The sequence below is a fragment of the Apaloderma vittatum genome, unplaced genomic scaffold (assembly GCF_000703405.1).
Source record: "Apaloderma vittatum isolate BGI_N311 unplaced genomic scaffold, ASM70340v1 scaffold2922, whole genome shotgun sequence".
Taxonomy (NCBI): Eukaryota; Metazoa; Chordata; class Aves; order Trogoniformes; family Trogonidae; genus Apaloderma; species Apaloderma vittatum.
In genome coordinates, this window is record NW_009701735.1 from 130,527 (window position 1) to 143,698 (window position 13,172).

A 13,172-nucleotide genomic window follows, 5' to 3' on the forward strand; every position below is an offset into this window, starting at 1 on the left:
ATATAAATAACACAGAGCAAAACAAAATTTTGGCTTCTTTTGCCTCTTTCCATTCTATTTCCTTTCTATTTCACTAAGTGAATCAGACGTTTAGTATTAGACAGCCTCTCCTTTGGTTACATACAGCTGCAGGCATTGGGTGGGACTGTGGTTGCAAATACCTAAGAGGAAATACAGAGAACAATGCCAACATACAAGCAGTGAGAGGCTCTGTGCAACGTTATGCAATGCTACTGACCTCTTTAGGGGCAGCTGGAAGACAGTTACCTTCAGAACATGTTAGCTGGATAACACAAAAACAGATTAATGAAAGTCTTTGTTAAAATCCATTTGGAAGCAGTCCAGCTGTAATCATCTGCCTTCTGCTCTTCCTTGAGCACTGGACAACTCATCACATGAGTATTTATGGCCTGGCGGCTGTTTGTGCACAGATCTTAAGTCTGCTCTTAAGTCTGAGATCCTCCTATGTAGTCAAGTAAAACCACTAACGCTTTGACTCTAGTAAGGAGAGGAAGAGGAGAGAAAGAAAGGAAGAAAGAGGGGCAACATGTTAGAGACAAGCGAGAGAAAACAAGTTAAGGAAACTCTAAAACATTATCCATATCTCCTGCGATCTGGGCACAGGACAGGCAGGCATACTTGCTGTGGTTCAGGCAGCAGAACAATACCAGAGTTCCCAGGCAACAACCGTACACAGTGAGCAATCACAGCACTTGACACACTGCAAATCCATAGGCTGCAATTTGTTTGGGCAAATGACTCAGCCACAATTGATTAATCAAATACTTAACGTCTCTTACACTCTCAATTAGCAAACTCGGTAAAATCATGATCAATGTGAAGACTGTTAGCAGCACAACACCCTCCCTCACCCTGGTACACTTCCCCAATTAGCTTCATTATTCTCATAAACTCTTGTTGACCTGTCAGTCATGTCTATCACTGAAGTTTTGATATTTCAAGGCAACTGTCTGGATAATTCAGATAATCATTAAAACTTGTACACATTTTTGCTGCTAAAGGTTTCTCCTATTATTAAAACTGGGTGCAGTGAGGATGCCCAAAATAACGAACTCATTTTGCAACACATGAAGAATAAACACAGCCTACCTGAACTGTCCCACAGACACCTCGCTTGCAAGCTACATGGAGATCTGCATATCATGGCAAGACGGGCGAGGATGAAAAATGATCACCATGTCAGTTACCAAAATGAAACAACTCTAACCCAATGCAGTGTTAAAGGTCTGCAAATCGTATTTCCAAATGTTGAGATAAAAACCACATATATAAACCCAACAGTACTTAAAGGACTTGTTTTCCTGTCTGCAATCTCCAGTGTTGGGGGTCACCCTTTTGCAGGCTGCTGAATGAACGTGTGTGAATCAGCCTGCATGGCAGGAGAAGTCGCACTGCAGAGCAGGCAGGTCATGCACTGAGTGACATGCAGGCACCCCATTTCCTCAGCTGCAACTGCCTGGGCATCTCTGCCCACAGAGAATGGGTCAGCTGGAAAGAGCACAGTCCTGCTTCATCCCTTCGGGTAAACAAGCCTTGACCTTAGTCAAATAGCTTAGGATTGTTAACAAGGAAGAACTTTGTCAGGCATTTGTCATGCTCGCACTGGTTGATGAATAGAAGCTGGGAGATGGAGTGGTGAAATGAAGGCTGAGGAACAAAGCTGCCCAAACACAAAAGGAGACCTGGAACTATGCAAACAGCTACAGACAGACCTTGTTCATCATAAGGTCAAAACACAAGAAGGCAAAGCAAGATGCAGAAGATCCAGCAGACACAACTAGACATCAAGGAGGAAAAAACCCTTGTAGTCCAGTCCTGCACTCATCTTTTCCATGACAGCAGCACCAGGCTCCTGTCTGCCAGCTAGGCAATATCTAGCCAGCCCGATTTTCAAGCCCGATTTTGCCTAATCTTTTCCAGTGGTTTTGCTTCCTGGCTTTGCCTTCTGGTAACATCAGCATTAGACATTTGAATAAATAATAATTAAAACACACTAGCATTGAGTTTTGCTGTGAGTAGCATTTTTCCACCAAAGGGATGTAAGCTGCTTGCCAGTCATCCACAATTTTGTTTGGAAAAAAAAAATAAAAAAAATAAACAGAGTAGTCAGAGACTAGTCAGATTTGCAATGGCTACCTGTTTCCCATAAATTATTTCTCCAAGAACTACAGAACACTGTTGGGAGTGATTCTCCACACCAGCTGCCTGGGGACTGAAATGCTAGGGATCTGAATCAGAGTTAGAAGCCCCCTGACACAGCAGAACTACAAGCATGTGCAGGCACATGTCTGACTGTGTCTTGCTTATTTTGCAGATCAGCAATTTAAATGAAAGTCCATAAGAGAAACAGGCATTTGATTTGGATGTAACTACTTCAAACATTTCCAAAGCCCTTGGGTGAGTCATGACACCTCCCATTACCCAAAACCTTTAGATGTTTGTGTCTAAAAATGGAATCAGGAGATCTACCCGTCACAGTCAAGACTGATTCAAGTCAACAGTGCTATAAACCAATTCTTCTACAAGCAGTAACACCTCAGCTGTGAATCACTGGAACATAGTGAGTAACCTCTAGTGGAAATTAGAGCTTATTGCTTTACCACAATTTTCTTTCTTACCCCAAAAACACCAGGAAAAAAATTAAGTATGATCTGTCTTAAGCGTGTACCCAGGAGGAAGAAGAGATAGAGCACTGATCATTTATAGCAGTAGCTTGAAAGGAAAGGCTGTGATTATCAGAAGAAAAAATACAATCTTTTTAATCAACCCAGTTTCTGCTAATAAATGTGTGTACATTCACTTTTTGATCAGACTTTTTACACTGGCTTTTGTCCAGTCTCTAAAACTGTAGGATGTGCAAAAATTCTTACTCTGGTGTACAAGAAACCTAGGGAAACAAAAAGGCAAGAACAATGTACAGAATGGATCTGGATGATAGACATTCCAAAGGCAAAATTATTACAGGCTATTATCTAGTTGTCTGGAGGAGCCGTGGACCAGCTGGCTGTGATGTTCTGCTCGAAGTTAAACACAGACAGGAAACCGCATGTCTGATACTGTAAAAATCGTTTGTCTTCCTGCCATGGCTAACCAGGCAAGCAACCCAAAGGGGCTGTTTTCATTTAAGAGAAACTCTAATCCACAAGAACAAAAAAAGGAATGACACAGCCCCAATTCTCCCCCCCTCCCTCAACTGGAGTTAATGTTTGTGTTTGTGAATGAACTTGAAACGTTAGAAACTGAAGTTTTACATTACTTAAATTTTTATCTGTAGTTATTCACTTATTACATGTGAATGCAGGACATAGTTTTCATGAGTCACCTGGAGTGCTTACAACACATGATCTAGAAGGAAAGGCTCCACTCCAAAGAATGAAAGGAACTAGGGTAAAATGACTGGGTTTTATTCTATGCTACAGCTCCTTTTAGGCTGCTCTGGAAGTGTGAGGGGGGCTGCAGAGTAGATTGGAATGAAGGCATTTGGTGTTGAATTTATAGAACGGTTTTTCATAAACATACACACAGAAGGCACACATTTGTCAGAGTGATTGTATTCAACTACATAGTTCCAGGAGAAATAGCTATAAACTGATTAATTTATCACAAATTAGCCAAAATCCACAAGGGTGTGGTTTAATTTGTATAAAAACTCTAGACAGCAGACACGGAGTAAGATGTTTTCACTTCACATTCTCTTCAACAAAAATCAAGGCAATTCGTTAGAATTAGGTCCTATGTCCACCACTTCTGCTCACATCAATACCAGTATTTATTCCAATTCCTTTAAAGCCCACCCAAGTAAGAGTTGGTCATATAACCATGGATCAGCAGTCAAGGTTGTCTGGTTTCAAATCAAGAAAATGAGGAAGAGGGGAGGCACTGTCATCAGACATGAATAGCCTGGGCCACAGGTGGCAAAGTCTTTCTAGCTTGCTCTTGGCTAATCTGACATGATTGCAACCTGAACTAGTTAGCCTTCTTGGAGGGCTGGAAAGCGGGGGGCTAAAAGCCATTTACATAGTTGTCCACCTCAGTGCAGTCACGCAACATGTTTCCCAGGAGTGGAAACAGTGTCCCAAACCTTTAATCTCAGAGAATAAGGATTTGATTATATCATTTTCTGAGGAATTTAGAGGTGATAAGGATGGGTTCTATGTTCCATATTCATTTAGAAAAGTGCATGCACACAAAGTTCTCTACAGGAAAACTTTGTCTCACACTTGCCTGTGAGAGACCTGACTTAGTAATAGAGTCACTGTGGGATCCATCAGGTAGAAGAAAAATGATGTGTATGCATGCACCCATGCACATCTGTGTGTGCAGCATGAGGTCCACTAGCACTGTACACACCCGCACTGCCTTCAACTGTGTTTGCAGTGGTCTATATAGGCATTTATGAAGTAGAATAGGGACAGGTTATGCACTTGTGATTTGGTCTATACTCAGATTTTACTGGTTTAACTGAACTCACATATGCATCCTCGTGCCGTGGTAAGCATCAGGTAGCATATCCACCAGTGAAGGAACATTTTAGTTACTTCACACCCACCACAGAACAGTGCAGATGGTCAGTTACAACAGAGAAGTTGACTTTAGATTCACAGCCTATCAAGCTACTCAGTGGTATCTGTATATAGATGTCACATTGGCAATACAGCCTTTTAGAAGAGGCAAGACCTTAAATAAAACATAAGCAAGAGGCAAATGCTGTATGATGTAATTAGCATATGTTGTATTTTGGTGTGTCAACAGAACAACTCTAAACATCTTGCTTTCATCATGCCTTTCATCAATTTCTAAGTGCAATGTCTTTAGCTGAGTATTACATTTACTTCAAAAGGAGGACAGCCTGGCAGGAAGAAATATCCTCTGAACACAGAAAAGAAAGGCTGAGACGTTGCAAGACTTGGAAGAGACCAAAACAGTTCCTGCCACTAGAAGTTTTTCTCCACAAAACACAATTCCCAAGTCCACCAGTATGACAGTTAATATTACTTGCATGGTATAGCCCAGGAACACAGGACAAATTTTTAAACCTACCTGATGAGAAAATGAGTCTATCGTTGCATTCGTCACCTGTACAGGAACACATGAACATCAGTCCCCCATCTCCCTTCTTTTCCCTCATCAAACAGTCATCTGAGCTGGAGACATCCAACATGTGACCATACAGTGTTTTCTGAGGATCATGGCATATTGTTTCTAATGTCACATTTTCATCATTCTGTCGCCTAAAAATGAAAAGGAGACAATTGAAATCAAAGACAGAATACTTTACAAAGGGAGCAGACAGGATTGTGCCTGCCTGAAATTTGCCTCTTTTGAGAGCTCAAATAGGATTTAAAGAGTATCATACACTCTTCTCCAGCTTTCCTGAATGGGGTAAATCTGGCTGCATCTGGGGTCCTCGCATTGAGGCATTTGTAAAATGGCACAGCTATTCCTGTATCTTATTAGCACTAAGGTCCAATGAGTGCCTTTGAAAATCTCAATCAGAATTATTCAAGTTAATGCTCAATGAACTGCTGTGAACTTCAGAACATACTTTTGGTTTTTGTGGTCACTGTGCAGACAGTAAAAATCTGTGGGAAATTATGATAAAAACTGAATTATTTCCTCAAAATCAGAAGAACTTCTAGTGAGCTGGCCTTTTCATTTTGCTTTTGAAGACAACAATCAACACAATTTCTGTCCTGAAGGAGCTAGCCTTATAAGAAAAAAAAAAAAAAAGCCAAAACAACCAAAACCCAGTAACAACCACAGAACTGGTGCTAGCTAGAGCTTCCTTATTGTCAGGGAAGTATTTACAGCTGATAATCTGGACCATATTCTTCTGTTTTGTCCTGGTCTGTAGATTTAGTTTCACTGACACAAGTCTCAGAGGCAAAGAGCACTTTAAGTACAGTAATTTTCATTTTGGATAAATTGACATGAAAAATCCAGAATCTACCTTCAATGGCACTGCAGCCACTTTTTATGGTAATAATAGGCACAGGACAAATATGGAAGAGCACACTGTATTGATTCTGCATTTCAAGTGTCTTGAAACCAATTATGCTGAAAATCTCTTCAAGTCAATGGACATGACTAATCCCTCAATAAATTAATTAATTATGTCTTTCTGTAAGTGGTTCTAATTATGTTCCTAAATCAGCAGTAATGTTACAAATACTCAGGTCTTTTCTTTTTGTCCACTCATTAACTAATTAAGAGTGTTTCTGGTTTTCTTTGGTAGGATTGGCTTACCATTTGTGGATAGGCAAACCCCCAGCCTTTACACTGGAATGCAATTTCAGAGTCCACAAATCCTAGAAAAGTGTTACAATGCATCTTCATATACTCTTTTAAACCTATTCATATGATATATGAAAAGCTCTATGTCTACATCCGAGTCACTACATACACAGAAGACATTTTTACTGTTAGAGAGTATTTCTACCTACGTATGGTAAATAAGCCTCCTGTGATAGAGCTGCATAATCTAGTTCACTTTGAAACCTGAGAGTGAAATGTCTTTCTTCAGTAAATGTCATCACAATTCTCTGAGTCTCAAATCTGTTTCTACTCTGAGTGCTGTGGGTGGATGCAGCTTAATAGTTTGAGCAAAAACATGCCTCTCTTCCAATAACAGCATAAGCTGGAACAGAAGAGCTTCAGAAGAAAAAAATCCCCATAACATTTCATACCAGAATTGCTGTTAACCTCAAGCAACTCTCAGTATGCTGAGCACAGATAACAAATTGGAAGTGAGAGAGTAAAGCCCGGTGAGGTAGCAAGGACATTCTGAACATCAGAGCAATCGAGGAAAGTATTAAGTAATGATGACTGAGGGCATGCTCCCCTCCCCTCCTCTAAGAAGAAATAACTTACCATATAGCGACACAGACTTCACTATTCATCTCACAGATAGAAGTGATGCTGCAGTTGCTCTTGCACTGATGTTGGTTTGAGCACGTTGTTACTTCAACGTCACAAAATTTGCACAGCTTTGACATTTTAAATCCATTTTCCTTATTTCTGTCTACAGTTGTCATAATTTCAGCTTAAGGAAAAAAAGAGAAGGAAACTCAATAATGGCAGATTACCAGATTGCATTATTGCTCATTATGAAGATGAGGTTTTCATCAGCAGCAAATATTTCCTCCCACCTTAAATCAGAAAATCTTTGATCTTTCACACGTACCAGTTTTCTTTACAACAGGGTAAATGCCACAGTGTCAAGACTAGGTTAATCAAAGTGAACTAGAAAAATGAAATCAACTTCTGTTCACTTGAAAAGGAGCAAAAGTTGCTTTGTCATTTGCAGAATCAAGCTGATTTCTGAGTCTAGTTTGCCCTAAAATAACTCTTCTGCAGTCACCCATTTGCATTATTCACATGCAGCATATCCATCCCCCATGTACAATATATTGCATCATGGTCTCTGTGATGAAGTAATTGTGAGTACCACAGTGGGAATGCATGTTAGGCAGGTGACATCATTAAGACAGGGATCATGATGAATTCCGCGAGTTCGTCTTTACTAATGTAAGGCATAAACTGGACCACTGCCCTAATCTGAGTACTGTTCACATAGAAAAACACGGAGCTGGAAGTGACTTTCAACTTAGACAGTCTGTCAGAGGTTGTGGGTAAAACTCAAACTGGAAATGCAATAGGGCATCTGGGCAGCTCATGTAACCTGCTTTGGGAGTCTTCCTGGGCTAACTCTAGGAGATTTGAATTCAAACTAATTTGCAATGACAGTCTTGTTTTGTAGAAGTCTACTTTAACCCAACAACTATCTTTTTGCACCCAGGCATTGAAGAATTACTTACTGCTTCTGAGTCTTAGTACTCACCATGTATTTTAGTGTGGTAGCAGTAAGGGAAGAGATAGTTTTTTGTCCCAGTGTATGAATTTCAGGAAACATATTTTTAGTTCAAAAACTATTTTGAAAAGCCAGTGTGACTACAAGGAACAGAAAATGCCAACATAAATTTTTTTCTAAAGCTAAAATGAATATGCAACTATCTGAAGTGGAGCAGATTATCTACAACAGTTTCGGACTGACTCATTTTGTAATATATTTAGCAAAGTAGGTTGAACCACTTCAAGGAGATATTTGGCTTCATATAGCACAGTCCTTTTCTTGTAGCCACTTTTGTGTTAAAACTATGTTCATATTGCTTTCTGTGGCCAAATGTTGCTTGTCAGCTGATAATAGGCAACTAGGGATTTGTAATTTCCCCTCTCTCTTCCATTAGTGGAGAAATCAATTTTTCCTTCTAGAATGTCACTATTTACTACCATTAGAATATTTTATTACAGGAATTAAATATACATGCTGTTTCCAGAAGGAAATAAAAAGGCCTCTTGGTTACATTTTCAATGGATTTCTCAGCCATTGTGAGAGACTGAGAGAAAAATCTTCCTTCTTCATCTGAATCACACATCTTTCTCACCACTAACATGCTCTGGTACTGACCTAGATCTGATCTTACTGCCATTGTAATCAGCAGCAAAACTCCCAGTAATTTTAATGGTGCAGAAGCAGCTCCTACACATTGGAGAGGGTCATGATGAGCACACGGGGAGCACTTAATCAGGTGGAGAATGCTGGCAGCAAATTATGGGCTGGTTGAATTTTAAACCTCAGGTAAACATCTCTTGTTCTGAATTATTTGTGTAGCAATAACTCCCAGAAGTTATCCTGAAGAGCAAGGCCTCATTGGAGTAGGTGTGGTAGGAACTCAGAAGATCTTAAATCTAGAGTTCTATAAAATATATGTTATTATACTAATCATTAGGGCCAATTGCTCCTCTCTTCTGGATGGTACCTCTTATTTACCACACGTTGAAGAGAAACTAATAGCTGTACTGATTTATCTAGGTTCCAGTAATGATCAAAACCACCTCATACTGTGGGACTGTCCCTCCAGTAAGAGAAAATCCACAGTCCTAAGAGCCAGGATGCACGATACAGAAAAATATCGTGGGAGAGCCAAAGTGACTCACCAAAGTTCACGCAGGAAACCTGTGGCAGGGTGCCAAGCAGCTCACAACTGAGCCCAGGGGAAAGACATCTGCTGCTCAAACTGCAAAGACTTTAGCTGCATCTACCCTGCTTCCAGCTCAGAGCTCACACGGCTCCGTGTTTCACTGGGCAGCTGTGCCACGACGGATCCTCTGCCACAGAAACGACTCAGTCCTGTCTAGTGCCTGCAGCACTGGAGTCAAAAAGCCACAGAAAGGTGGGTCCTTAGGTAAACTGATCCAAGCACATTATGTTTGTGAAGAGGCAGGGCTCGTTCCTGTACCAGCCATGCCAGGTTCTGCCAAGACCCATCCATTGGAACAAACAGATGAAAGTATGTTTGGACATCTTCCAAGGAGAGCTCTCCAAATTAAGCAACTTTTTAAAATTTTTTTTTTAAAAAAAAGGTGCAAAGAAAGCTATCTGGAAAGCAGCAATCCACTACAAGTGCAAAGTCACAAACCTTAAGTTTGTAAGTTAGAATAGTAGGCCTTAATTCAATTGCTAGTAAAAGGCTGGGAAGTTAGGGCCAGCTAATTTCTGAACATGTTAAATTAATGGCAAAACTAAAGGGGTTTTAGGACTTCCAGAGCTGATTAAACTTGAATTTTCTCCTCAAAATTCTTGTAACAGTGCCTCTGTATTCACACTTCCAGCAGTTCAAGGTGCTGGATAAACCAACCCAGGTGGACAAACTTTCTTCCGTGCTTCAGAATCTGATGTAAAGTGAGACTGCAGTTAACATTCCCTAATATTGTCAACATTGCTCTGGCAGGTATTGGTATGCTGCATTAATACAGCATGGCTTTGCCCAATGTGACAACCCATATAGTTCCAAACTAAAGCCAAGTCTGACTTTCCTCTATCAAGACTGGTGCCGAAATCAACCTCTGCAAAGAGCCTTAGATGAAATCTGGAGTTGGATGTGAACCTGAACATCACTCGTGTCTGATCACTAGACCCTGAGGACTTAGAAATCCAGGACAGATTGGCCTCCTTCCAAGTCACATGAACTCAGACTTATCTCTAATCAACAAAATCCCATCTGGAGAATGACAAGCTGGTAGATGCCTTCCTTAGGAAGTGTATTCACTGACTTTCTGATGGGCCCACAGTCAGGGAATGGTGTACAACCAGCAAGATTGTTCCTCCTCTTGTAGTTACTTGAATGCCTATCTCTAAAAATGATTGAGTATCTTGCTGTGCACTTCATAACCCATGAACCAATTCCTCAATGTTTTCTCCTGCTCAGAATATCAAAGTAACTTAAACACTGTGGAGAGGAGCAATCTTTCATTTTTTAAAAAAAAGTTTTTATAATGGGAAAGTCAATGGAGAAAACAGAGATTTGCACGTCTGAAGGAAGTCATCCTAAAATGTGTACTTGTCTCCCAAAATTTGAGTTTTGCCAACTCTAATGTTACTTTTCTTATTTTGACTTCTACAGGAAGCCTAATTCTAGCTTTCCTTGCTTCCCGTCCATGGAGAGGGCTCCAAATAAAAGCACGTAGTTTCTCAACTGAAGCTTTCATCCAACCAGGTCAGCATAGATCAGTCACTGTGGTTAAAATGCATGGAACATGCAAGCCAATATGTGGGCTGGATATTATGGAAATCACACCAGACCAGCCACATAAGAAATATCAACTCTGTGGATTCTGGTGGAGCTAGGCATGCAGGACAACACTTTTACTCTATGGTTCACCTCTTTTTTACGATTTCTCAGGACCTTATAAACAGTGAGCCTCACTGAGTCTATTGACTGTCCTGAAGTTGTTTGCTTTCTGTCTGTTTTTGTAGATGTGTAACTTTCATTGGGGCCTCAGGCTACAGTTTACATTCCTTTTATTTTTTAGTCTTATTACAGAACCCTTAAAAGCCAACAACATTTAAATACAGCCCAACCAACATGCTGTCTTTTGGGCAATATCTACACTGGAAAACTTTATTTATGTCTTAGGATGCATTTCAGAAACAGCAGTCAATTTCTCTTACTTCTATCTTGTAAAATACTGTTACTGCATTTCCTTTCTATCATGCACATGTATACACATAAAACAGCATTGCTGAGCAGACAGATCCCATCCCTTCAAAAAACAATTGCTGAGGGAGATGTTGCAATAGGAACTCAACTACTCAGCTGCTGTGAAATCCACCTGGTGGGAGAGACTTGTATTTAAGACTTCACTCCACTACACTATGGAAATCTGCAAGGAGGAGGATGCCTTTATCAGAAAGCTTTGGAGAAGATTATCCCTGTTCTTCCAAGGAGCACAGCTCCACAACATCATATCTCAGTGGCTGGAAAGCACAGTAGCAGCTATGAAGAACATCTCATCCTACAGAAAGACATCAGGTTTTGCCAGGAATAGTTCCAAGCACAGCATTTTTCCTATTTTGCTTACCACTCCCACTACGCTATCTATAACCCAAGCAAAACTTTGATAGTGATGGGGACACTGCTAGCATCATAGAAGTGGAGAAGTGATGATGCAGAAGCACATTCTTCATCTTACAAATATTGATGAATTAATTGCAAGAGCGAAGAAGTCAAGGAAAATGCATGATCCAAGCTTTGCTTTTAAGATCTGGATAAATCCTGATAGTTATTCTCAGTTATACAGATTACATTCAGTACAGTAATACAAGCAAGAAAAGATGGATCCACAATCAACTCCAAAGATTCAAAAATTATGAGTTGTAAAAATCACAAGACTAGCCAGAGAGATCACGGAAACAAAGAAGAAAAAGAAACCAAACCCAAATGAAAAAAACCAACTTCTGGGTTTTCCTTTATTTTCCATTGCTGTTTTGAAACTTTGGCCATAAGCAGGAGAGTTGGAATTGCTGCCTAACATAAAAAATGAAGAGATAAAAAGAAAATAAATTACTGGAATCCAAGAGCTTGATCTTCAAGAAAAATGTCAGTTATCATATGACTCATCATAAAATCACAGGAACTGGCAACGCTGCAGATCACCTAGCAACTTCCAGGACAACACCTTCAGGGGTAATCCTATGAAATATGTATTTTCAATTTTTCAGCTACAGCTGCCAATTCTGAGCTTAATGCCATCACAAATTGAAATGGAGTGTCAGTTCATGATACATACTCCCACACTCACTGTGTGAGTATGAATGCAGACAGTTCATACTGCCTTGGACCCTTCTCTGGGCTGCAGTCCTTCATCTCAAGTAAGATCTACTCCAGTAGGATTATCATGGGCACAGGACTTTCATGATTCTTTCTATTAAAATTAACAATAAGGATTATCAAGAGTGCTGAGACAGCCTCTGTAAAGCCAAAAAAATGAGCCATCTTTTATGTGCAATTAAAATACATTAGAGGGGAAAAAAAAAGGTTCCATATATGTTTAGCTTACCAGATATTTAACTACCCCTGTGGCAAGACTCCAGAAAATCTCATTCCAACAGATTCTTTTGCAGAATCTCTCTGCCTTGATCTGTATCATATATAGTCACAGATCACTGATATCACCCTGGTCTGCCCCTAGCAACTTACTCCCTGTTTTACCTCCTCAGAAGGTGTTTCATCTCTTAGGTTTCCTTTTGCCCTTCAGCCTTTCAGCTCAGCACAACAGCTGCTTTAGTCAGTACTTAAAGACATGCTTTTAATCGTATTAGCTGCATATTTATTTGCAAAGTGGTTGGGACCATTGTGTTGCTTCTGTGCCTCATCAAAGCCCAAAAGGGCTCTGCAAAGCACAAAGACTAACGTAACTTCCTTTTCACGAATATAAGGCTTCCTCATGAGGTATTTAGAGGAGATGCATGTCATGGCTTCTCCCCATCACGTAACGGCTCTTGCCTGTCATGAAAAAAATGCAAGTCTCAGTGGGAAGGCCACTGATGAACTATACTGAAACGTGGGAAACTGCTGTTTCCCACCTACCGGCAGTAAGGAGTGGGGGTGGGTATGTACCTGCAGAGGGAGAAGACAAAAGGCAAAGGAGCAGGAGTTAGAAAACTTTGTTTAACTTTTCTCTGCAGTGGCAGCGCGTGGCTTTTAACAGCAAATGGAGCTGGCAAAACTTTGCTTCAGGGATTGCTGCAGGCACTGACACAGAAAGAGAATCAAATCTGGCAGGAGCTGGGGGGAGGGACACAAGCAGAG

The 13,172-nt window shown here is 40.4% G+C and overlaps 1 protein-coding gene across 1 annotated transcript in view; it reads right to left on the minus strand.

The window, feature by feature from the left end:
- Positions 1–7,055, minus strand: part of TGFBR2 (transforming growth factor, beta receptor II (70/80kDa)) — a 32,511-nt gene extending 25,456 nt beyond the window's left edge. Inside the window, exons 1-2 of the mRNA XM_009879243.1 lie at positions 6,892–7,055; positions 5,062–5,252 (exon numbers count right to left, since the gene is read on the minus strand). Coding sequence (XP_009877545.1) covers positions 5,062–5,252; positions 6,892–7,055 — 355 coding nt within the window. The remainder of the gene's footprint in view (positions 1–5,061; positions 5,253–6,891) is intronic.
- Positions 7,056–13,172: the final 6,117 nt, after the last annotated feature.